This window comes from Scophthalmus maximus, chromosome 17, assembly GCF_022379125.1.
Source record: "Scophthalmus maximus strain ysfricsl-2021 chromosome 17, ASM2237912v1, whole genome shotgun sequence".
Lineage (NCBI taxonomy): Eukaryota > Metazoa > Chordata > Actinopteri > Pleuronectiformes > Scophthalmidae > Scophthalmus > Scophthalmus maximus.
The window spans coordinates 7,633,133-7,657,405 of record NC_061531.1 but is presented as its reverse complement, the minus strand read 5'-3'; the positions used below and the strand labels follow the sequence as shown (position 1 = coordinate 7,657,405).

The 24,273-nt window shown below is 43.2% G+C and overlaps 1 protein-coding gene across 7 annotated transcripts in view; it reads left to right on the top strand.

Annotated features, from left to right (window-relative positions):
* Positions 1 to 22,605, top strand: part of LOC118288382 (trinucleotide repeat-containing gene 6A protein) — a 30,143-nt gene extending 7,538 nt beyond the window's left edge. For 5 of the 7 annotated variants that reach the window (XM_035614408.2, XM_035614405.2, XM_035614406.2 and 2 more), the window contains 23 exons: positions 5,692 to 6,018; positions 6,822 to 6,869; positions 8,210 to 10,261; positions 10,383 to 10,581; positions 10,687 to 11,177; positions 11,370 to 11,501; positions 11,647 to 11,862; positions 13,997 to 14,185; positions 14,305 to 14,471; positions 14,666 to 14,743; positions 15,157 to 15,324; positions 16,416 to 16,535; positions 17,022 to 17,159; positions 17,412 to 17,522; positions 17,637 to 17,811; positions 17,924 to 18,094; positions 18,504 to 18,674; positions 18,772 to 18,912; positions 19,074 to 19,181; positions 19,331 to 19,561; positions 20,374 to 20,444; positions 20,582 to 20,721; positions 21,145 to 22,605. In XM_035614408.2, the coding sequence (XP_035470301.2) occupies positions 6,824 to 6,869; positions 8,210 to 10,261; positions 10,383 to 10,581; positions 10,687 to 11,177; positions 11,370 to 11,501; positions 11,647 to 11,862; positions 13,997 to 14,185; positions 14,305 to 14,471; positions 14,666 to 14,743; positions 15,157 to 15,324; positions 16,416 to 16,535; positions 17,022 to 17,159; positions 17,412 to 17,522; positions 17,637 to 17,811; positions 17,924 to 18,094; positions 18,504 to 18,674; positions 18,772 to 18,912; positions 19,074 to 19,181; positions 19,331 to 19,561; positions 20,374 to 20,444; positions 20,582 to 20,721; positions 21,145 to 21,493 (5,664 nt within the window). In that variant the 5' untranslated portion in view covers positions 5,692 to 6,018; positions 6,822 to 6,823 and the 3' untranslated portion in view covers positions 21,494 to 22,605. The remainder of the gene's footprint in view (positions 1 to 5,691; positions 6,019 to 6,821; positions 6,870 to 8,209; positions 10,262 to 10,382; positions 10,582 to 10,686; positions 11,178 to 11,369; positions 11,502 to 11,646; positions 11,863 to 13,996; positions 14,186 to 14,304; positions 14,472 to 14,665; positions 14,744 to 15,156; positions 15,325 to 16,415; positions 16,536 to 17,021; positions 17,160 to 17,411; positions 17,523 to 17,636; positions 17,812 to 17,923; positions 18,095 to 18,503; positions 18,675 to 18,771; positions 18,913 to 19,073; positions 19,182 to 19,330; positions 19,562 to 20,373; positions 20,445 to 20,581; positions 20,722 to 21,144) is intronic. The other 2 variants (XM_035614411.2, XM_035614412.2) reach the window with 2 other exon arrangements.
* The last annotated feature ends 1,668 nt before the right edge of the window (positions 22,606 to 24,273 follow it).

Sequence of the window (24,273 nt, the reverse complement as noted above, 5' to 3'; positions counted from 1 at the left end):
GTACAACAAGCAAGGGTATGATTAATATTGCATATCAACAGAATTGTACTCCAGGTGGTAAAATAACCACTGCAACCCTCAGTGCTGCAGTTTAGAGTAAAGACACGAATCTGACAATACGGAAAATCCACAAACTGCTTGTTCACATCATCAAAAACCAACCGTATCGGCTAATTTTAGACTACTTTGGTGATGAAGCCTTAAGACTTCTTTAATATTAAAATGTTTTTATTTTTCCAACATTCTTTCTTCTCTGTGTGGTCTGGGTCCTGTCCCTGTTCATCTGCCCCAGCAGTGCAGTGTGCTTTGCTCTAATGACAGCAGAGGTGTACTTGCCATGTGACGTAGTAGTGTTTCCATTTGAATTTCTGTTAGGTGTTTCCACAGAGTCCTGTTTGTACGAGCCTACTACTTTTACAGCTGAAACTACTGTCAGGGTTGGTGTAGGCAGGAAGTCTGATAGAGTATATCTCTGACCTTGAGTGTGTGTTTTGAGTTTCAATTGCTTTCTCTGTCTCGCTTTTTGTTTTCACTCCTCCAGTCCTGCTATGTCTTTAGCTCTGTCTGTCCCTCTGACTATATTATTAGATGTGGTGTTGTGTCTCTGTACAAAGAGATGTGTTGTTCAGAGTTTTGTACCAGACTGTGAACTGGTAAAGCCATTTATTGTCATGGAAGCTCTTCTCCCAGATAATGGTTATACAATAACCAGAGTGTTGTCATTGTACTTCTGAACGGCTCAGTGTGAATACTAAAATCTCGTACTGTAGCGCCAGTCAAGACTACTTTGTCCTATTTACGTTATCTTTGGTCTTTAACCAAGAGGAATGTGACATTTTAATTCAGATTTTTCATCGCACTTTCCATTGGAACTGCATAGAGCAGATGTTCAGTAGATTGATTAAATCACTTGTCGTAATTGTTTCGTATTAAATAATTTTTTAAGCAAAATTACTAAATCTCTGGTTCAGTTTGTATGTTGGATTTAAAAAACAAGCAATCGTCCTTGGCTCTGAGCACTTGTGATGACATTTTTAATTGTTCTGCAAGTCAAACGATTAATTGGTTATTGTGAAAATAACCTTAGGTTCAGCCTGGGACAGTAAAATATAAAAATAAAGAAATACTCAGTGTAATTATCATTGTAATCGAAGTGCTACAATGTGCACTTCAGTGCTGATGAAAACATAACCTCCTTGGTGGAGGTAATAACCTATGAACACCGGCCTTTAATGTGCCTTGTGACTGTTAGAGTACATAGAAGTCCTGTAAGATTAAAATAGTTCCAGAATCCTGAGTCTTGCGGTTCACTGCAGAGACATGAATCTGGCAATACATGATAAGAACTGGTGAGAATAACAAAGCAAAATATGTGCAACTCCCAGAAGTCTGAAGTAAATCCCCTCATTGCTGGGCTGAAAACAGCAAGTTGGAAGGGTAAAACCAACGTTCCTCCCATTGACTAACTTCAAACTGTTTGTAGAGGAGATATAAACTTCTGGTGGCTAAAAGTGTGTGTGCGTGCGTGCGTGCATGCGTGCGTGCGCGTGTGCGCGTGTGTGTGTGTGTAGGTGGACAGGTGACTGTAAAGTCAAATGGATGACTGAATAATGGACAAATCAGATGAGTCATGAGCAAAACTTTTGTTTGTGCTTTTGTGCACATTGCCCCTGGTGTTAGTTTGGTTGCTATGCGGGTGCCCACCCTCACCACTCCCAAAGTGACAGCGGTGGACCACATGATGAGTTTGCCTATCTGCTCCTGCAGACACTCTCACTGCACATGTAATCTTATGCAGTGCATACTGTTTTGAAAGTGAGGCAGACATGTGCAACACAGTCACTCCTCTGAACTGCAACTCAGCAGGCCTTCATGTTCCCCTCATATTAAACCAGAGAAAGATGAATACTGCCCGATTTCACTCCCAGGCTGCCCTCTTGCATGTGCTTCTTCTGTGCACTGATGTCATCTTGGTTGAACAAGCCCAGAGGATTTGTGAGTGTTTTGGAATGTTGCAATGGCAATAAGGTCTTCCCAAACTAACGCCTTTACCGGTTACGTGATCTCTGGAAAATACATTAATGTGGGTTCATTAGAGAAAGATTAAAGTAAACCTGGTTTAAAGACAATCAAATGATCGATCATTCTTAAATCTGTAATAATTCTCCACACAGTATAAAGTGTATGCAATATAAAGATAAAGAAAGCTGTCATAATAAACATGTCTGCTTGTGTTGAAGCTGGAGCAAGTGTATAAACAATGTCCGTGTATGAGAAGTGTTTGCTCCAGTGCAACATTCTTCAGACATGCCGTTGTTAGTGTGATCTTCAGCCACTGTTTTCTTACCATGCAAATTTGAATCTTTTTTCAACATGAAGGCCTGTTGTGTTTCATTTCAAATGATAAAGAAAAGTCTTTACTTTGAGCAAAAAATGCTTCAAATAGATTTTACAGTTGCATAGCAACAGGAGGACAATGTGCCTTTAGCTGCAAACAACGTTCATTTGCTAGTCCAGTTGCAATGGTGCCTTACACAGTCAGGTCAATCAGTGCAAAGCTTATACAATGCATTAATTGAATGTTCATTTACTTACCTTTGTAGCGTGATGCTATGGATTCTCCAGTAATTGTTTGGGATCCGTTTGTAAAAGTTGAGAAATCTTGTAAAACCTGACCCAGTTTAAGCAAAATGTTAGCATGATGTTCGTCATTATCAATATATGAGAAATGAATACCAGAGACTCTGAGAAAAAGCAAGAAGGACCCTTTGGGGGCCCCTGCAATATGTATGCAATGTCCTAAACATATTAAACCAATTACATTTCTCAATTTCACTCACTACAGGATAACATTTTTATTATAAGTTCAATGCCTCTTGAATTTATACCAGCACACCTGATATTTAGTAGTAAAGAAAGTCTTATTGCCCTAATTTCCTTCGGACTTCAAGACTCTAAAATAGCCTGAAATGCCCATACAGATGTACATGCGTTTATGACAGTTTTTTCCTTGAACGAATGCTCTCAAAAATAACCTATTGTATGTATCTTGGACTTAGTGTGGCTTCACTTCTGTTTGCTTCCTATTCACCAGGTTAGATAAAGTTACTGTTCAGGTCTAAAACATTGCCAGAACACTACATTGGGCAATGCTGCTGTTCCCTTTTCACTATTAAGTTGGCTACATGTCCTCAAGCTTTTTAGTTTCTTTGCCGCCTCCTCTCTGTGGAGTACACATTGTACTAGGTTCATGTGGTGTTGACTTCAGGAAGTTGACCTCTTTGCTTTTTATACATGTTAGAAGCTGCAGCTGCATTCCTCTCTCATCATCCTCGATGACAGGCTCTTTGCCTCTTTGTCCCTCTTTAACCACATTTCACTTTTTTCTCTTCTTTATCCATTTTCCATCCTTCCCACCTTGTTTTTTCCCCTATTCCTTTGCTTATTTCTTTCTTTCTCCCCCTCTCAGCTACACTGTGTGTTTGTGTCTTGTCCCAATACCCCCCCCCCCCCCCCCCCCCCCCCCCCCCTGCGCCTGTAAGATGATAGCAGTTGAGCTGCTGCCAACTCCAGAGGCCCTCATGAAAGCCAGTCTCAGATGGAAGCAGGGAGAAAGGAACAAACTGTACTCTGTACTGAGCAGCAGCAGTGGACATCCCCCCCACACACACACACACACACCAGGGATAATGTTCACTTTTCACTTAAAATTATTTCAATTAAAGGAAATTGTGAAATCTGTTGTTACTTTACAAATATTAAATGATATGCAGCCCCAGATGCATTATACTTTTTTTTATTATTGAGTAATCTGCAGATTTGTAATATTGTACAAAATCTTTGCTGCTATAAAATGTCAGAAAATAGAACAGCAATACCCATCACATTTTTTAAAGCCCAATGTTACTAATAGAAAACAATACTATTCAGGCAACTAATACTGGCCTGGAGTTTAAGTTATGGTAAATAACGTCACTTTTAATATGCAATACTGGTCTGAAAACCCCCCATTATTTATTATTATCATATTTCTTTTACCTAAACTAACCAACAATGGCTCAGTACATGATGAGCATTCCCCAAAGTTAAGTGTTGAATATCTTTCTGTTTCATTTTGAATGAATGCTCTGGGGTTGACAATTTTCTTTCCATGTAGGGAGGTTGAATCAATATCCAAGGTAGTGAACTGCTCCGTTTGCTGGAAGGGGCTTGTCCTTTCACCACGGTAGCTGCCAAAGGGAGCAGGACAATTCCATAACAAAGTTCCTCTCAAGTTGCTTTTTTTCCATATAATGCTCCTTCTTGAACATACTTTGGGCCACTTTCTCGGGAGGTTTTTTGAAGTGATATCATTGTCCTGTTTGTTTTATGATCGGTTCCAGAGGGCGGCTATGCAGCCTCTGGCAGATTTTATGTTTAGGTGCTGGCTGCATGCCCAGGTTTAGCTGTGAGTTAATAAAGGTGGAGTTTGGCCTCTGTTAAATATGTCTGGTCAGTATGTGGGCATGTAGCTGTGAGTCTGAAATACACTTTTTCCCCATAATATGAATTGTCATATTTGGAATACATTTTGTGTTAGTGGAATGTTATTATCACTGAAATAAACTCGCTACTCAGCATTTAACATCACTAAAATTTGCTTCAACTACTCCAAACTTGTAAGCCATTCATGCTTCATTGCATCTGCACACTTGCTCACTGTGCACACATGAGTTTGTTGGGTCTCTTATCGTGTTGGCTAGTGAACAGAGTGGTTGCTATTTGAACGGAGGGTTTATAAATAGGCTTGTGTACGGCTGCAGCAGGCAGAGAGAGCCAACACATTTGCTAACCTGCACTGAGAAAAGGTCAGAAGACACACACACACACACACACACACACACACACACACACACACACACACACACACACACACACACACACACACACACACACACACACACACACACTTCTTGCTGTCAAATACACTGGTCCACTTTCCCCTGAAGGATGTCTGTGTGCTTCTCCACCCTGTTTTTTCATGCCTTTGTCGTCCTTCTCTTTTACTGTGTTATCCTCACTCTCTCTTGCTACTTCTCTTTCTCTGCTGTAGGATAAGAGGTTTTGCTTGTCCCGGAGTCCTAGGGGCAGTGCTGCCAGCTTTAAGACTGTTGTATAACCCTAATCTAGTCCTAACTCATAAACATTAATTCCTCCTCAAGAGGGGAAGGTGTGGGGGTTGGTCACTCTTTCTTTCGTCTTGCTACTTTTCCGACTTAACCTAACTGACTCACATACTTGAGTACTCAAGCAGAGGCGAGGGCAGATGGGAATAATAGAGGAAAAGAACACAAGGAAAAAGTAAAAGAACACTAAGACGACAGTGGCACTGAATCAAAAACATACATTTACAAATGCAATGCCACAGCGGAGGCTCCCTCACTGACCAGTCTGGCAAAAAAAAGTAGATTTTGGCTGCAGAGCCAGTACATTTAGCCTCCATGGCCATGCTCTGTCAGCTGTGCCAGAACGGACCTGCACCGTCTATTTGATTTCACTCGGCTTGTAACAATGCTTAAAGGTTATGGCGGCTCAGGAGTTGCCATGTGGGGACCAATTGAATAGCGAAACTGATGATTTTGTAAAGGTGTTGATTGTTTTCAAGTAACCTCTTCATTCTCCTCTTTTGTCCCTTTCTGTTGTTCTCTACAGTGCCAGATCATACCAAGTCAAGACAGTCCTGAATCTAAACCACATTCCCCCCTTCCCCCTCCCCGTATATACAGCTACATACTCGCACATACACGTACATACAAACACACATACAGTCTTCAGCGATGCCAAGGGGGCCTGATCAGCTTGCTGCCCGCTCTGACAAGCCCTGCCTCTTCAGCTTAGACCCTTGAGGCTGTGTCCTCTGAGCTTTGACTTTTGACCTCCCCTCTGTCGACCTGGGATCCAGAGGTCACCTGTTCTCCACTCAACCCAGGGACGCCCTCCTGCCCAGCCAGGAGCCGCTGCCACAAGCCGCAATCACAGGTAAATTATTGAAAGAAAGATAAGAACACGAGCAAGCTGTCTCGATACGTCTGTACACTGTAATGCATCGAGGGACACACTGTCTGCCAATGTTCACATTTTTGGATAAACAAAGAAACCATTGGACAATGACATTAAAATGGCAGTAAATGTTTAAATATCAGCGTGTTCCTGCTCACAGCACGTGCTCTTGATGAGTTTCATCTTTGATATCGAATAGTTGGCATGAAGAAAAAACTAAGTAGAACATTATTAATTTCTTCTGTCAGATTTTTGACCCTGTAAACTTCTCTATCCTTTAAAAATTAATTAGAAGATTTCTAGTCTCCAGGGGTTTTGAAGTGTTTATGAATGGGTTGTTTTGCACTCACTTCATATCTCAATAATATTAGGAACTTCACATTACATTTATAATATTGAATTATTTCCAACTTGTTAGTGTGGCTTCTTGTAAATTGCTGAGCACTACAGGCACATCTCTCAACTCATTATTTATATCTTGACACCTCGAGTGGATACAAATTTGAGTAGTACAATTTTTCCTTTATATTACAATCTAGATACTCAATTGTTACTGTTAGCTTCAGATTCCAGCAGTGTCTGTTCTCTAATGCTATGTACATGTAAACCCTTCTCTCTGTGAAACCCCTCTGACTTTGAGACTTGTGTTCTTATCTGTTTGCCTGATTTTCAGTGAATGACCTATCTGCCGTAACTAACATCTCCCCACTCTGTCCGTTTTCCGTCTCTATCTCTAACTCCGTCTAAGCCTGTTTGACCGTCTTTCCTCTCTCTGTTTCCAGGCATGGCTCCCATTCGGGATTCCGTCAGCCACTCCCCTAATCAAACAGGTGACGACACATGGGCTCCTCTCCTCCCTTTCCTCCTGCCTTCCATTCTTCCTTCCAGTGTCTTACTTTGGCTGTCTGCTTTTAATACATAGACTCTGTCTGACCTGACCTTGCCCGATAATACAGTGAGAGAGATGAATTAATGTGAAAGGGCACAAGAGGAGCGTTGGCAAGCAAGCACAAAAAGCATCGCAACCATTTTAAGTGACCAACTATTGGACAATCAATTGATCAAGAGACTAAGCATGAATTTTTCAATGGCAGTTATTATAGAAATAATAAAACAGTGCTGAGCTGAGGTAAACTGACTCAGAGCTGATGCTTTGTGTGCACCGCCCTCTGTAATTCCTAGCAGAGTAAAAACCTCTGCACCCCTTCATCTAACTCCATCTTTTTTTAATTTTTCACATAATCCACAAACAAACTTGCTTACTGCAAAGATCCTTCATAGTGTTTTTTATCTGCCAATTTTTCATTGTTTATGCTTCTAGTAGAAAGTCATACTTAGTTTTAGGCATGAATGAAAATCTTTGTATGTCAAATTGCCAACTTCGTGACAAAGAAAAACTGAATCTATTTGGATGAACTTAATCCAGCTAACTTTGAGGGCGACCTTAGCAAACCTTCAACATATTAAGAGGTTATTTCATTATGAACCCCTGCTTCTCTGACTTGACATTCAAAAACAATGATTGTTATTAACTTCGACATTAGTTCGCCCCAGCAGAAGAATGGGGGCTCCCACTACATCAATGATGTTTTACTGGCAGACTACTGGCAGATAAATGGGCAGTACTATCCACCAAGAGTTTGTGTGGCACAGTAGTTAAAATACTTTTGTTTAAAAAATGCCATGCTTTAAACCAAGTCTAATTCTTTTTAGTTGCCACCCCCTCCTCTCTCTCCTTCCTTCCTTTCATACTCTCTTCCTCTTTTTACACTTAATTGCCACCTCCTCTATGCCCTTCCTCTCTCCTGCTGTTGGTCAGTGTCCACCTCCCTAGATCCTAGTTTATAGCTTTGGCATGCTTTTGGGGTCCTGTTGTGGAGACAAAATGGTGGCAGCTGCGTCCAGGCCCAGACCTGGCGCTGATCACATTCAGAATAGTTGGGCAGCTGAACAGGTTTGAATAGGTTGCCGGGAATAAATAACATAAAAAAGCCGCCATGGATGTGGTAATTAAAAAATCTCTTATTTAATTGTTATTTAATATAGTACACCAAGGATAAATTAACACATTTCTTGAAGTTTTGTGTAAATGCACATGTCTTTTTGTTAACATTTAAAAAGTCTTCAATTTAATAGTGGTCTCTGCCATGTCTGCTCTTTCTCTCTCTAGGTCTGGAGCATCCTGGCTTGGACTCACAGTATGAGCCTTCCCCATGGTCCTCTGGCTCTCCCTGCAGCAGTGATAGTAACAGCAACTGGGGCAAAGTCCTAGCCGACAGAAGTACTGACAAACCCAATAACCCTTCTTCAACCAACTCTTCTGTCTGGCCTCCCTCCTCTTTCTCCTGCTCATCTTCTTCTTCCTCTTCTGGCTGTGGGTCAGGATCAGACCCTGAGCTGGCATCAGAATGCATGGACGCTGACTCTAGCTCCTCAATTGGCTCAGAAAAAAACCTCTCCACTGTTGCCGTGACAACAGTGATGATGATGTCAGCAAATACTTCTTCCTCTGTGTCTTCTACGGCTTCTTCCCCCTCTTCCTCTTTGGTGACTGCTGCCATGATGGTCGGCGTTTCCGTAAATGGAGACAGCAACGGCAACAGTCGTCAGGTTAATGGTGGAGGGATGGGAACCATCAGTGGCACAAATAATGGAAATAACATCACAGGGTCCTCCCACTACTCCGGGGCTGGGTCCAGCAGTATTGGCAGCAATAACATGGGTAACCACAACATCAAGCTTGTCAATAACAGTGGTGTATGGGGCACCCAGTCAGGCGGCAACACGATAACCACAGGTGGAAGCACCCCATCCATCAATGGAGGGTTAAACCCAAACACTTTAAACCCAAATGCCAACCATGGTGCCTGGCCCCAGAATCTAACCCCAAGCCCAGTTTCCCTCGGCCAACGGCCTCCACAGGCTCCGGGGATGAGTTCCAAACTGGGTATTGCCTCCCACCAGGGCCCCTTGCTGGGCTGGGGTGGCATGGCAGCTCGAGACAACAGCAGTATGATGGAAGATACTGATATGAATAATGGTACAGCAAGCAGCAACAGTGGAAATGGTGGCCTGCAGCCAACCAACCTTAACACTGAATCCAATGGACCAAATAACACTATTATGATGAATACTACTACTACTACTACTAATGCCACAATGACCTCTAGTCCACCAAACTCTATCACCTCACCCCAGCTCAGCGGGGATTGTTCCTGGGGTTCCATTGGAGGAGGGAAAGGTGGTCTGCTGGCCAATGGAAACCCCACATCAGCCCCCCAGAACCCCCAAGGAGAGCTGGTGAGTGCTGGGGCCTTCGGTACGCCTTGGGGCGCAACTACCTACCCTGGAGACAAGGGCCTCCCAAATGCAGACACTGTGAACCCCCAAAACCCTGCCTTAATGCAGGCTGGAAACCCCCAAATCCCCTCTACTGCTGCTTACAAGAGTAATAATAACCACCATAACACTGGGGCCCCACGCTGGGACCAGGGGCCTGCCAACAACCCAAACCAGCCTCAGAGCAACTTGTCCTGGGGTGTCGGCTCAAATCAAATCCCAGGCTCTGCAGCCCCAGGCAATGGTAACCAAACTGCGATGGGCCCTCCAGCAGGCTTACCTCGTCCCTGGGGAAGCAGTGCATCGTCTTCTTCCTCGTCCTCATCGTCCTCCTCCACATCAAACAAGATGTCAAATGGAGAATGGGGATCAGCAGCTCCTGGTAACAATGCCTCAGATGCTGGAAGTCAGAAGGGAAGCTCTGCCAACAATGGCTGGAAGAGCCTGGAGGATGATGCCATGGGCATGGGAGGTGGAGGTGGTGGAGGTGGTGTTGGTGGAGGAGGTGGAGGAGGTGGAAGCCATGGTTTAGGGAGTGTCACTGGAGGTTGGGGTCGGTCTGGAGGAAGTGAGGGAAGTGGAGAAAGCTCTGGAGGTCGATCCAGCTCAGACAGAGATGGAAGCCAGCAAAAAGGAGGAAACCGAAGAAAAGCTACCATTTCTGAACCAGTCGCATCAGCTCCTGCCCAGGCCGATGTGGATCCACGGGTTCTGTCCAACACTGGGTGGGGTCAGACTCCCATACGGCAGAACAACGCCTGGGATGTCAATTCTCCTATTAACAAGCAGCTCCAGGGTCCCAGAGGAGATGAAAGAAAGCAAAGCAGTGGAGGCTCCAGCTGGGGCACAGCATCACCGGCTGCTCCCTCCCCGACATCCGGAGGTATTGGCATAATATATATAAACTGTTTGTGATATGTCATTGTAGAGATGTGAACAAAATCTTGAAAATTATAACAGGAATTGGTATAACCTATATTCTCTCCCCTTATATTTAATTGCAGGCTGGGGAGGTAGGCCGGGCAGCTCAGGTCCAGATACAGGAGGTTCTGGCTGGGGAGATCAGAGACAAACCTCTGGGTGGGACAGCAAAGTCCCAGCCAGTGGAGGAGGTGGGCAGAGTGGCTGGGTAGATGGATCCAGCTACAAGGGTAGCAACACCAACAGTAACACATGGAGCAACAATTTTAACAAAGATGACAGGTAATTAAGGTCTTTGTGTTCTTAGCCCAGCTGTCATTATCTTTTCCCCTCTTTAGTTAACCACTGTTGTCACTGTTGTTACTGATCGCCTTCATTGTTTTTTAGGTCAAATACCTGGACTAATGCACCCAAACCGCAGCAAAGCTGGGGTTCCAACAGTGGAAATGGAACTGAAGGGTGGGGTAGCGGTGGAGATGGTCCCCGAGGAGGAGCCAACAACCACTGGGGGGATCCCCAAAAAGGTGCTGGCTCAGTGGGCTGGGACAGCGACAGCGACCGGTCTGGCTCTGGATGTTGGAACGAACCAAGCCGAGCCAACACCAACACCACCACCAGCAGCAGCAGCAACACCTGGGTAGGGAGTGGAGGATCAAACACTCCAGACCAGAGCGCACCAAACCAAGGTTCCAACTGGGGCGAATCGGTCCACAAACCCAATCCTCAGAGCAACAGCCAGGGCTGGGGTGAGCCAATGAAGAACAACAACCACGGAGGCCAGAACTGGGGTGAATCAAATCCCAAGCCTTCCAACGAGTGGGGAAAAGGTCCTGAATCCAACATGTCCAGAGGCAATCAAGGCGCTAACAAGCCCACAGGTAATTTTGAGAAGTATTTCTTTTGGGCAAGTTTCACTTAGTTGCATGCCTATGTTTTACAGTGAGTACGAGGATGCCAAAACTGGAGCTCTAGCTCTTGACAAGAGTATTGACACTGTATATCAAGACATTTAAGTGGGAGGACATAAGCTTGATAACTAATTTTTGCACTTGTATTTACTCTCCTATCAGGCTGGCTGGGAGGTCCCATACCCACTGGAGGTCAGAAGGAGGAAGCGTCTACTGGGTGGGAAGAGCCTTCTCCAGAGTCCATACGTCGCAGGATGGAAATCGATGACGGCACTGCAGCTTGGGGAGATCCTGGTAAACACTTCATCTAGTTTTTTTAGGGGGGGGCAACAAGAACTGTGCAAGGCCGGTAAAACATCAAATGAAATTCCAGGTCTTTTAGCTGACGACTGTCTTTTTAAGCTGATGACAAAACACTTTATTTAAACTGTGTTCCCAGGTAAATACAGTGGTGGACCTGTCAATATGTGGAACAGGACCAGCCAACCAGAGCAGGAGAAAATGGGCCCGTCCTCTCAGCACCATTCCCACCCAGCCCACAACTCGATGCGTCCTCCTCAGCCTATGCATCCCCCTCAGCCTATGCATCCCCCTCAGCCCATGCATCCCCCTCAGCCCATGCAGCCTCCTACCCAGGAAAAAAACTGCAGTTCCGGTAACTTGGGATATTTGTGCATGTACACAATTCAGGCACTTATACAGCCATATGTTTGGAGTTATGCACTTACCAATGATCATCTATTTGTTTACTAAAATACATAGAAATTTATACATGTTACACATAAAATAAACATCTATTAAAAACATTTTAATAGTTTGACTAGTCCTGGGCTGTTATGTTTCACGGTTAATCATGAAACAACAAATAGACAGATGAGCACATGTTCAAGCTGTCTCACACTGGATCACTGTACGTATTAGGCCTACATAGATTTTAGTCTTCGGTTCGGTTACAACAGATTTCATGGTCTTTGTCCTGCAAGGATACTTTCTTTTCAATATTCTTGAATGACTGTGTTTCAGTCATTTCCCTAGATCTGTAGATTCTCAAATTTACAGTTCTGACAACATTTAGTGAATCTGGTTTGCATTTGCCTGAAGGTAGAAAATGCTCGGACATGAACCTCTGCATAAATAGCATGATCATGTAGATGCAGGCCTTCTGGTGCAGCCTGTCAGCAAATGCCCGCCCACAGGCTCTTTTTGACATAGCTGGAATAGGGTCTTAAAAGGATTTAGATTGTGTCAATGGACAATGATATTGGATGCACACACTCTAAAATGTATATAAAGCTATACACAATTTGCACAGAAAAATGGAGAGGAAACAAACGCGTGCAGCCGTTCGCTCCCACCTCCCTACAGTGTTGTCTGTCTAGAGGCCTTTTTGTAAAGCAGGTTGAGTCATCCCTTTGGAATGCAAAGAGCATCGATTTTTCTCTTCCCTCATGTTCCTTTTTTTCTCTCCCTTTTCTCTCTCACCCACCAATTCTGCTAGCTGTAGAAATGCAGGTTTTTGTTGGGTTTAAGTCAAAGAGAGAAGGAGAGACCATGAGTGGTAAAGGAGGAGGTCTGGTGACTTGGTAATAGGAACTGTTCCAATGTAAGATGGGAGAACTAAAATGGGTAAGGTCGTTATTCTGTAGAAGTGGGCTGAGAAGGGGGAGAGGCTCTCAGGGTTATTTAGGGATGCTGGTCCAGCGAGCCAGCTGGAGCAGCTAAGTGCAGGGGAAGGGTGGGGGAACGACACGGCTACTGTACTGAGGAAAATCTGTTTTTATTTATTTTATTTTTTTACGCCAAAGTGCTGAAAATGAGAGTTAATAGAGTTAAATATATATTATTTCCTTTTTCTATTAGCAGCTTAAATTTACAAATTCTAGCAATATGTATATATATATTTTTTTATTATTATTATTATTATCATATATATATATATATATTTTTTTTTTTATTTTTTTTTTACAATTTTACTCTTATTCCTGAGATTAAAAAGTCCTTAAGTCATATATTAGTCATATTTAAGTCAACCAATGAAATTGTGTATGCATTAGCATGGATAGCATGTTTAACACATCAAAACGAACAAAATGTTGGCCAATTTAGCTTAATGGGCTACTGACCTTTATTGTCACTTAAACTCCATCTGCAAGCAATGTAGCAATGTCACTTTTATGAGAGATGTTAATAGATATTGTCTAGTTTTCATTAACACATTAACAGTAACATGGTCATGCAAACCTGTTTCTGAAAAACAAATCTGCATAAAAGCAGGCATACATATGCCACCTTGTGTATTAGTGTCTCTGTGTGTTTGTCTTGTATATTAGTCGTGTGAGCATTTATTTCTGTTATGTTTTTGTATTTGTGTGCGAGTATGCCCAGTCACATGAGGGACACTGGAGCCTGCGGCCACCCCATGATCTGTCCTATTTTTGCAGGGAGGTATCCCTGGCATCTCCCCAAATGCCTCCTGTGGAGGGAGAAAGTAGCGGGTCTGGGTGGTCAGCTGTAACTGGAGCCCTTTGAACTTATGCATGCACACAGTCACATTTGAAAGTGTATAGAGACGTCTGTGGACACATCTACACACCCACAGGAGTTATCATGGTACACGAGCAGGGCTGTCTCCTATTGAGAAAATGAATGACTTTGAAACATCATTGATAATATGAAAATATCAGTTGACATCCAAGGAAGATTGTGTGCATTTGGGGCATTGATGTTACCCAACACATACTCCAACCCTCATTCTATGTCTGGCCTCATTCCTCTCTATGTTCCCTCAGGTTGGGGTGAGCCATACCCCCAGCATAAGGAGTCCTCATCATGGGGGGAGCCTACCGCTGCTCCACCTGTTAAGGTGGACAATGGCACGTCTGCCTGGGGGAAGGCTAAAGACAACAGCTCCAGTTGGGAAGAACCCAGCAGGGACAGCAGAGAGTCCGGGTCTGGCTGGGGTGGCCAGCATAAGTCAGGTAGCTGAAACATGCGTGTGCAATGGGGCAGGAGAGAGAAGGATTTCCCCTGGCAATACAACCAAATGTAGTCTTGGGTTGATCTTTCAGTTTCTTTCATCCCTCCCTCTCCTCGATAGCTCCAGGTCCCAAGCCCATGGAGACATGGTGTGGTGAGGATGGGTCCATGGGCAATAGCTGGGACCAGGAAGAAGAGGTGGAGATTGGCATGTGGAGCAACAGCCAACATGACAACAGGTCCCATGACCAAAACACCTGGAACTACAAGCAAAAACCCTCAAACAAGGTTTGTTCATCATTTGTTCCTCTTCAAGATGAAAATATCCATCCCCACTCTTACCAAACACCTGCTGACACAAGTACAGCACACAATATTCTAAAGTTAAGTGTTATTTTAGCTACCTCAATTTTTGACCGGGCAGCACATATACGTTCCAGCCAATAACATCGCTCTGAAAGGATTTGTCTTCCGTATTTCAGATGAACAAATCAGTCAACAAACAGGACGAACCCTGGATGAAACCTTTCGTCAACCAGTTCAGCAGCATGAACTTTTCTGTAAGTACTAATCCCCATTATTTATCGTACATGGAACTTGTGATAACGTCAGGAAAAAAATGTGTTGGAAGCAGTAACAAGGTTGACATGGCAGAAATATCTTTTTTGTTGTGAAATGGTTTGTTGGGCATATGTGTTAAACATACCAAATTTTTGTCTCAAGCTTAAATAAAACACACATTGTTGCATACTGCAAGTCTAACATGTAAATGTGCCAGATTTAGCATGCAGGCTAGTTTTTAATCTGTAGTCTCTGGCAGTTTGATGGTAAAAAAACATAAATAATATATAGACAGTTTTATGAAAAAACATTTATATTCATGCACTGACAGGCTGCTTTCTTTGAAGAATGGACGCACCATTTATGCTTTTCTGTTTATATAATTCAATTATCTTGTCTTTGCCCCGTGCAGAGAGACTCTCCTGACGACTCCATGAAGACAGGAGCAGGGATGGTGCAGGACAAGCGTATGGACATGGGCAGTATGGGAGACTACAATGGAGTGATGGGGAAGAACCTTGGGTCTCGACACCAGCTCCACAAGGAGTCTGCCATGGATCGCAGCCCTTACTATGACAAGGTAAGCAGAAACATTAACCTTCTCCTGGGCGTACTGTCTGCAGAGCAAAAGAAAATACTTGATAAATTATTGGTTGTATCTCCACCCGTGTGGCGATCATGAGGTAGGCATGTGAAAAGACTCATGCATGTTACTTGCTGCCAACATCTGGTTGTGCTGTCTCTGTACTTTTGTGCCCCGCAGTGGTTGATCTAACACACTGCATTTGATGTGTGGACTATTGAAACGGATTTGATACAAGGTGTTCACCTGGTATAGTGTCTCATTACAAATCAGTCATTTGGCTGTGTCCTTCATCAGTAAAAAAAGCAATGCAACCTGCACACACGAGGCGAAGTATTTTGTAATTCTACAGTAATTATTTATTCCCTTTCATTGTCCTGTAAATAGCTGCAGTGGGTTAGTTTTGGCTCTGCTGCTTTTCTTTCTGCACTAGTTAACGTCTGTTTGTTTCCCTTGTTTCTATCTTTCTGTCTCTAATCCTCTGGTGCCACCTTCTTTTTCTACTTCTCTTCCATCCTCTTTATCCCATCTTACCCCTTTTACTTTGATACTTTCCTACATTTCTTGCTTTTTCCTCTATTCTCCTTGAAAAATTAACTCTTTTCCTCCTCTCTCTCTCTCTACTTCTCTGGCTGCCTGACGTGCTTCCTGTCCCTCTGTGCTTACCGTCCGCTGTGCGCTTGGCCTTTGCTTCTGCAGCTATCTGCTCCTCCCTCTGCTTATGATAGCCCAGCTTCTGATGAGCTCTCCTCAAATCAAAGCATGAGCTTTTCCCCTTCCAATTCTGCTCAGCCTGTCCCCTGTCTTGGCCCTGAGCCATATCCTGCACACTCTAGTCGTGGGGCTGCTCGGCAGGTGAGTGTGGAAGGATGAGGATGTGTTTCGTGCCCCCACTAATGATGCAGAGGAAGTTTGATATACTGTTAAAATGCCAATGAGTATGGTTCCAAATGACAAAGTTAAAAGCCAGTGATTACAAGACATTTTGTTTTCTGTTTCATCATATTATGAATTACAAAACTTTTTTTTTTCCTTTTTTCAGTTGTTTGACTATTACAACATTGTGTTATTGTGTCTCCCTCGCTCAGAATGTAAACCCTATGTTGGGTGGCAGCAGCGTAGCACAAGGCCGAGGCGGCCCCCAGTCCCAGGTCCCCCCACAACCCAACCTTCGTAACCAAGTGCCTCCACCCATCCTGCCCTCTCAGGTAGCACGCACGCACACACAAATGTAAATACACACAACTGACCGCATATCAACGCATCGCATCTACTTCTCAGATCGCAAAATTTTTCAAGTCTGGTCTTGTCTGTAATAGTCTAAATGTCTGCATCTGGAACGTGGATGCACTTTTAGAATTTTCAAGACGGCACATGTTTGTCAATCTCTGAATCACACTGTTTCTGACTTTCCATTGGTTTCCTTTATTTCATTACGGTATGATAATTAACAAAAATTGATAATCACAGTATACACCACGATAGTGTCATGTCAACCAATAGATTGAACTGTGTACACATTTGGTAAACACCCATTCTGGTTTAAAAGGAACTTAATTTTATCAGTTTATTTAATTATGTAGAAATTAATTTCACAATTTAAAACACTGTCTAGATAAGAATTACACATGTGAAACATCAAAAAACTTGAAGGGTTTAGGATACATTCAAACCAAAGTCTTGTTTGTGTTCAGGTCCCTCCATCCCTGTTGAAGTACCCAGGAGGTAACGGAAGTCTGAACCCTCTGTTTGGACCTCAGCAGGTGGCTGTGCTCAACCAACTCTCCCAGCTCAACCAGTTGTCACAGCTCAACCAGATCAACCAATTACAGGTACAGTGATAGACACATGCACATGAACACACAAATATATGGACGCAGGGAGAAAAATTGCAATTTTCAACTGTCAAAATATTTCTTTTAGATATACTGTTTAGTTTCCAACTTGAAAGCTATGTTGGAGAATTACAAGATTCATTTCCATAATACTTGTAACATACGAGGCAATTGTTTGCTTCTATGAAGTGAAAAGAGTCAACACAGCTGTTGTTCACAGTTTTTTTCTTTACTCTTGTTTTTCTGCAGCGTCTTCTTCTCCAGCAGCAGCAGCAGCAGCAGCAGCAGCAGCAGCAGCAGCAGCAGCAGCAGAAGGCTCAGAGCCAGAGAGCCATGCCTGTGGGACGACAGACTGAACAGGTGTGTTTCTCAAAATCTCAGTCTTGCTACGTTGCAGCAACAATTTCATTTATGAAACAGTACAGTGTCTCTATGGTGTTGACTGCTCTCACCTCCTGCCTCCCATGCCCTTAGACACGTCCTATTGGTTCGTCTCCATCAATGATGCATCCCCCGCGTCATCTGGACCCGTCTTTGATGAAACAGGCCCCGCCTCTCAAACCGTACCTAGATAACTACATGTCCCACAATGCTCCTGAGATGCAGAAGGATGCTGCCGCTCTTGGATCCTTCAGCAACTTCCCTTTAAGTATGTGAACTGTAATCATCTTTTTTCAAAATGTATTAGTGAGTACCCCCAAAAGTTTGTAATATATTTATATTCAGATTAACTGAAATTCCTCTGTTTCCCTCTTAATCAGGCTTGAACCCTAACCTGAATGTATCCCTGGACATGGGTGTTGGTGGTAGCAGTGGAGGCGGAGCTGTGAGCTACAAAGAGCCGCCCCAGTCCAGAATGAAGAAACTTTGGGCTACTGACCCTCTGGAGCAGAACAGCAAACCTGGTACACAACATGTTTATGTTAATGGAAGTACGTGTTGTAGCATCGAACTGGCCTGTTGACATGAGAGTTGTGTGTTCAATGGTCTTCTTTCTAGGAGAGTTGATCATATACTTGTATGAGCTTCCACAAAAGTGCAGCAACTTAGAAAAGTTTTTCAGAGATTGGTCCTGTACTCAGCCACACCATTCAATACATTTCGATACATTTAATATTTCAGGTGAAACTGAACCATGTATTAATTAAGTAGCTTTTGAATTTGTCCCTTAGTTATACATTTATATTCTAAAGAAATGTTTGTTGTGAAAATAGCTGGTAGTTAATAGATATATAGGCTTAAAATAATAGTCCCGACATCGGCACCGTGGTGTTAACTGAATTTGTTGGATACAGTTGTATAACCATAACATCTGTGTAACTATGTGTGTTTATTCCACAGGTGCTATGTCGTCTGGCCTGCGTCTGGAGGACTCTCCCTTCTATGACTTCCTGTCTCCCGGCCCATCTCCCCTGAGTCCTCCCGGCCAATCAATGGGCTCGGTGGGCGATGGCTGGCCAACCCGTGCCAACTCCCCCCCGCCCCATGGAAACACTGTCACCTGGCCCCCAGGTAGACCTGCTCTCACAATCGCAAACATAAATATAAGAAATAAAAATGTGCTTTGAAAACGGCTAATCAATGTGTCTGTCTGTCTGTGTTTGTGCAGAGTTCCGGCCCGGGGAGCCTTGGAAAGGTTACCCAAACATTGACCCTGAGACTGACCCCTATGTGACCCCTGGCAGTGTCATCAATAACCTCTCCATCAACACCGTCCGCGACACAGACCACCTCAGGGACAGGAACAACGGTAAGACACTAAACACTCGACTAAATATCAAGTTATTTATAGTATTTGTTGTTAAAGCATGTAGAAATCTCAACAGCAGATTTAATGCTTGATTCAGATTTAAAAGGATGCTCCAACCTAAACACACTGGCAGGTACTAACCCTGTCTTTGTTATTCCCAGGGCCATCCTCATCACTGAACACCACGATGCCTTCTAACAGTGCCTGGTCATCCATTCGTGCCTCCAGCCACAGCGGTTCCCTCACCAGTACAGCACAAAGCACTTCAGGTACATATTCCTGTTTATAATTCAGCCTTTGACATCTTGGTTGCTCCTTCTCCATCACTCAGTGTTTAATGACAGACAGCTATTATATCTCTGAAAATTGTCCTGAGTGATGTATAAAGGTTTCACTTGGCTCTTGTCTCCCCTTGCAGCCAGACCCAGTGAGTCAAAGTGGTCTCCCGGTGGCGGTTCTGTGTCCAACTCCTCCCTGGCCCATGAGCTGTGGAAGGTCCCCCTGCCTCCCAAGGCGCTGTCCGTGGCAGCCCCCTCCAGACCACCACCAGGCCTCACCAGCCAGAAGCCCAGTCCTGCTTCCTCTGGCTGGGATGCCTCTTCCCTGAGGTTGGGGGGGTGGGGCTCCACTGAGTCCAGATACACACCTGGTGAGAACTTGCGACACAAAGAAAATAATCTGCCAACACATTTACAGTAGCTGCATGACCTTTGCCTTTATTTATATAATGTCATTTCTGAAAGTAGTGTATGTGCTCTTAGATAAATTTAGGAGCACATAAAGAACTTAATGGACACAGAGATTTTATCAAATTATTTTTTTTTAATATTTGTTCACTTAATAAAGGGAAGAATGATTCATTTGTGAATCTTTTTTTTTTTCTGCTTCAAGATGTAATTATTAGTGATGTCCCCATCCCTCATCCCGATCCGGGACCTTTTAAAAGTTGGGTATCTGCCAATACAGAATCCTCTCCAGTATGTTATTGGATACTCATTTTAACAGGCTTCCTAATCAAAATTCTGAAGATTGTGTTTCTAAAAGAAGTCTTTAGGTGTAAATTACAGATAAAATGTGAATGAACATTCAGTTGGGAAAATGCCACATCTGAGAGTGATGATCCACTCGAGTCATATGTCTAAACACTGAAAATATCCAACCTCAGTGTCTGAGGCTGCTGCGGACATATTTCACATTCACAAATGCTAATTTTCACTGACTTCACTTGTTTCTAAATACTTTTTATAGTTCACACATCCATTTTTAGTCGCAAAAGCTAATGAAACGCTGCAGAGCCCTAGTTGGACAGCTGGTAGGTAATGTAGGGATGGCATTTGTATAACATACTCACATGTATCACTCTGGTTTTAATGCTCTTGTATTTTGTACCTTTTACTACTTGAATTTTACCCAAAGTGCACATTGCCTCATCTCATTATGATTTCACATGTATATTGGCAGGTTCCAGTTGGAGTGACAGCAGCAGCTCAGGGAGAAGCCAATGGCTTGTTCTGAAAAATCTGACACCTCAGGTACTTGCACAGGAATGTATCATTTAACCTGGAGCTTATTTTTTGTCTTCTTGTTATTGATATTTAATATAATGTGCCTGTGTGAGTATATTTAAAAAAAACTGATGAATGTTTGTTTTGGTCCCTTTGTCCTTCAGATTGACGGCTCTACCCTGAGGACCCTGTGCATGCAGCATGGCCCTCTGATCACATTCCACCTCAACCTGCCACATGGTAACGCTGTAGTGTGCTACAGCTCAAAGGACGAGGCCGCCAAGGCCCAGAAGAGTCTGCACATGTAAGTTTCAGAAGGGGGAGATGTCAGTGGGACAGCAGGCTGATGGTATAAAATACTTTATCACACGTTATTGTAAATGATTCTTCACAATGTTTGAGTATAACCTGAATCGACACAAAGTAGGTTGACAAAAATCTAAATAAGTTGGTTTGCACTACTGACCATTCATTTGTTTCTAAAATTCAGGCACATAATCTTGCCACACACACACACACACACACACACACACACACACACACACACACACAAACACACAGTTAACTTGCTTCATGGAAACAGATTTGGCTCCTGAAGCTACAGTGTGGGTGAACATAAGTAATGTGGTTACTTTTGTACATACAATCATACGGATGGTGAACTTCAGCCACAGGATGGTTTGAAACAGTAGACACACACTCACACACTACTCTGCTGTCTCTGTAGGTGTGTTTTGGGGAACACTACTATTCTGGCCGAGTTCGCCAGCGAGGAGGAAATCAACCGTTTCTTTGCACAAGGGCAGTCATTGGCCACTCCCTCCTCCAGCTGGCAGGCCATAGGCTCCTCTCAGACCAGAATGGATCAGTCTCACCCCTTTCCCAGCCGCGCTCCTGAACCGAACCAGTGGAACAGCAGCGATCTACACAGCTCCTCCCTCTGGGGCGGGCCCAACTATTCCAGTAGCCTGTGGGGGAACCCCAGTGGCACCGAGGCAGGAAGGATCAGCAGCCCTTCTTCAATCAGCTCCTTCCTCCCGGTGGATCACCTGACAGGGGGTGGGGACTCCATGTGAACCACCTGCCAATAAAACTGGCTGGGGGAAGGGTCAGTAGAGAATTATCAATAATCAGCAGCAGAAAAAAAAAAAAGTAGTTAAAAACACAAAGGCACTAGTTGGACTCTTTCTCACTTACAAGATATTCAACAAAACGGGGTCTCCCCTGTGGAAAACAAGTTACGTTTCTCTCTCTGCACATATGTCCACTTTGTTTTAGCCCAAAAACATATCAGTCGGAATACTTGAATCATGCAGGCCAATTCTATAATGTGAACGGATGGATATTTGCTTCCAGGTAGTGCTCTTTCAGACCGAAAAAAGCTTCAATCGAGCTCATTATAATATATATATATATATATATATATATATATATATATATATTTTGTTTTTTTTGTTTTGTTTCATTCATCATGTTTATTTGAATTCCAATTCTTTTTATTTGTTTTTTTTTTTTTTGCATTTGTTTGCTGACAATGTTGGAGTATGAGCTTTTTTAACTTTGCACTGAATGTGGTTTTTTCTCAGTATATATAATCTGCAATATAGAGGGAGCAGCCAGTTTTTCCAGTGTAGCTGTTTACTCATTGAGGTCCTTACCGTATGTGTGTGTAAACGTGTGCACACGCACGTGTGTGGAAGAACTTTGTGTGTGTGAATGAGTATGTGTGCGCTCCTCTCTGCCTTGGCACGCCTACCTTACTGCGTTGTCGTGGAGTTCAAGATCAACAGATAGTAAAATAAGAGTAAAAGCTGACCTAGGAGGATTATCTGGTGATAGTAAAAGTGACATTAAAAAAAAGGTATTGCACCAATTTTGTTTTAAAACTAAAGAACGTTGAGCTCTGCAGTGCAAAGGACTGTAGCCGCAGCTGGGACTAGCAAGCCCCGCCCACCTTAATATAGGGGCGGGGTATATCTAGCAAGCCCTCCCACTAGCCCCCTAGTGGGCAGGGGGGAACAGCACTTTCAGAATAGGCTTTCAATGTTTTGGAGGTGCCACACTGCAACCTCTTGTTTACAAGACTTAGGAGGCGAAACGTGTGTTCATTCTTCATTTTAAAGAGATGATGGAATAAAATAAATGAAAAAAATACACAAAAAAATTATAAACTATATAAAAAAAACTTTAAAAAAAACATACAAATAAAATAAAGAGAAAAAACACAAAAAATGACACTCTTACTGAGGATGAAGATGATGCTTTGTAACTCTGGGAATTCGGATCAGTGTTTTTGGTCATGGCGTTGGTTATTTGAATTATTCCTCTTTGTCTGCTAAATAACCAGCAATGGTTCTCAGGAAATCAAGCCAGTTTTCTCCCCCTTGTAGTTGCATAAGAAAAAAACTACTACTCCTTGTAGGAAAGGAATATCCAACTTCTAGCACTGAAAACGATGTATAGGTCTGTAATTTTTTTTTCCTCTGCCAAATAACTGCTTTAAGCTGGAGAAGCTCGACACACTGCTTTCGATATGCTGTCTTTTGGGAGGGGAGGGGGGGTGGGGGGGGGGGGGAATCCCCAATGTTGGGGGGAGGAGGGGCGGGCTGTAGAAAACTCAACGCTCCCTCTCTCCTCCTCTTCCGCCACTCCGCCACTCCACTGATGAAAAAAAAAAAAATCCAAAGTGGGGAGTGTTGATTGTGTGAGTGTGTGACTGTCAGTGGGAACCGTTGTCTTGTCGGACTTAAAAACCAAGAGAAAGGCGAATCTGTATCTATGCATACTGTAGCCTCTCACATGGCCTAACTGAGAGGCGCCTTTTCTTTTCTTTTCTTTTTTGTTTCCCCGTGTCTCCAAATGTTTTAAATGTTTCATCAAGTTCAACAGAAACGAGAAATATTACTTGCTTTATTTTTTTTAATCGCTCGCATTGCCACAAATCGTGTTTTGAAAAAAGGAAAGATGAAAAAATTTAAAAATCCTTTTTTTTGTTTGGTTGAAGACAATATTTTAACAGTGCAAAAGTCGTCCACATTTCATTGCCTTGATCCTAATTGTGTCCGAAGATGCAACAACAAGTCAAGTGGCTTCTACCTGTTTACAAATAGTATATGATTGTATTGTTGTACTGTTTTATTTGATTTTCTTTTCTTTTTTTCCCCTTGGTATGGGGGTGGGGGGGGCTACTCATCTGAAGTTCCTGACCCGATGAAACGTGTGTGTGCGTTGTTTGTGTATGGATGCTCTGTGCTGGCAGATGTGAGTTCTTCCGCTGCAGGGGAAGGGGTTGGGTTTGACGGAGGGAGTCGTTGTGTGTCTGTGTATGTGTGCATGTGCGAATAGCGTGAATGTAAATCCACCAGTGGTGTTCGTCAACAAAATACAAGTTTGAATAATAGTTACCTATCTACCAGTGATTGTTTAGTAACTATGATGCACAATTTTTTTCGGGGGGGGGGGGGGGGGGGGGAGACAAACGCTTCAGAGAGTGCGTGAACTAGAAGTCAGCATTAGTGAAGCCATGGACCTTAATTTCTTTTCTTCATCGTGTAATTATTCTGTGTAAAGCCTGTCGTGTGTGTGTGTGTGTGTGTGCGCGTGTGTTCCCTCTTCAATATGGGTTTTTATTTCAGAAATAAGAAAAAAAAATTATGGCTTTAGTTGTGTTTTTAAGTTTAGCCGTGAATATTTAACGACTTCAAAGCATACGTAGGGAGGAAGAACCTTGAGTATTAGCCAGACTTGACAGTGGTGTGTGCCAGTATTGAACTGCTCTCTACCAAATAATTCAATTATTCAAAAGATTAGTTTACTTAATTCCAGCTCTCTTTGCTTCAACTATAAATATATCTAT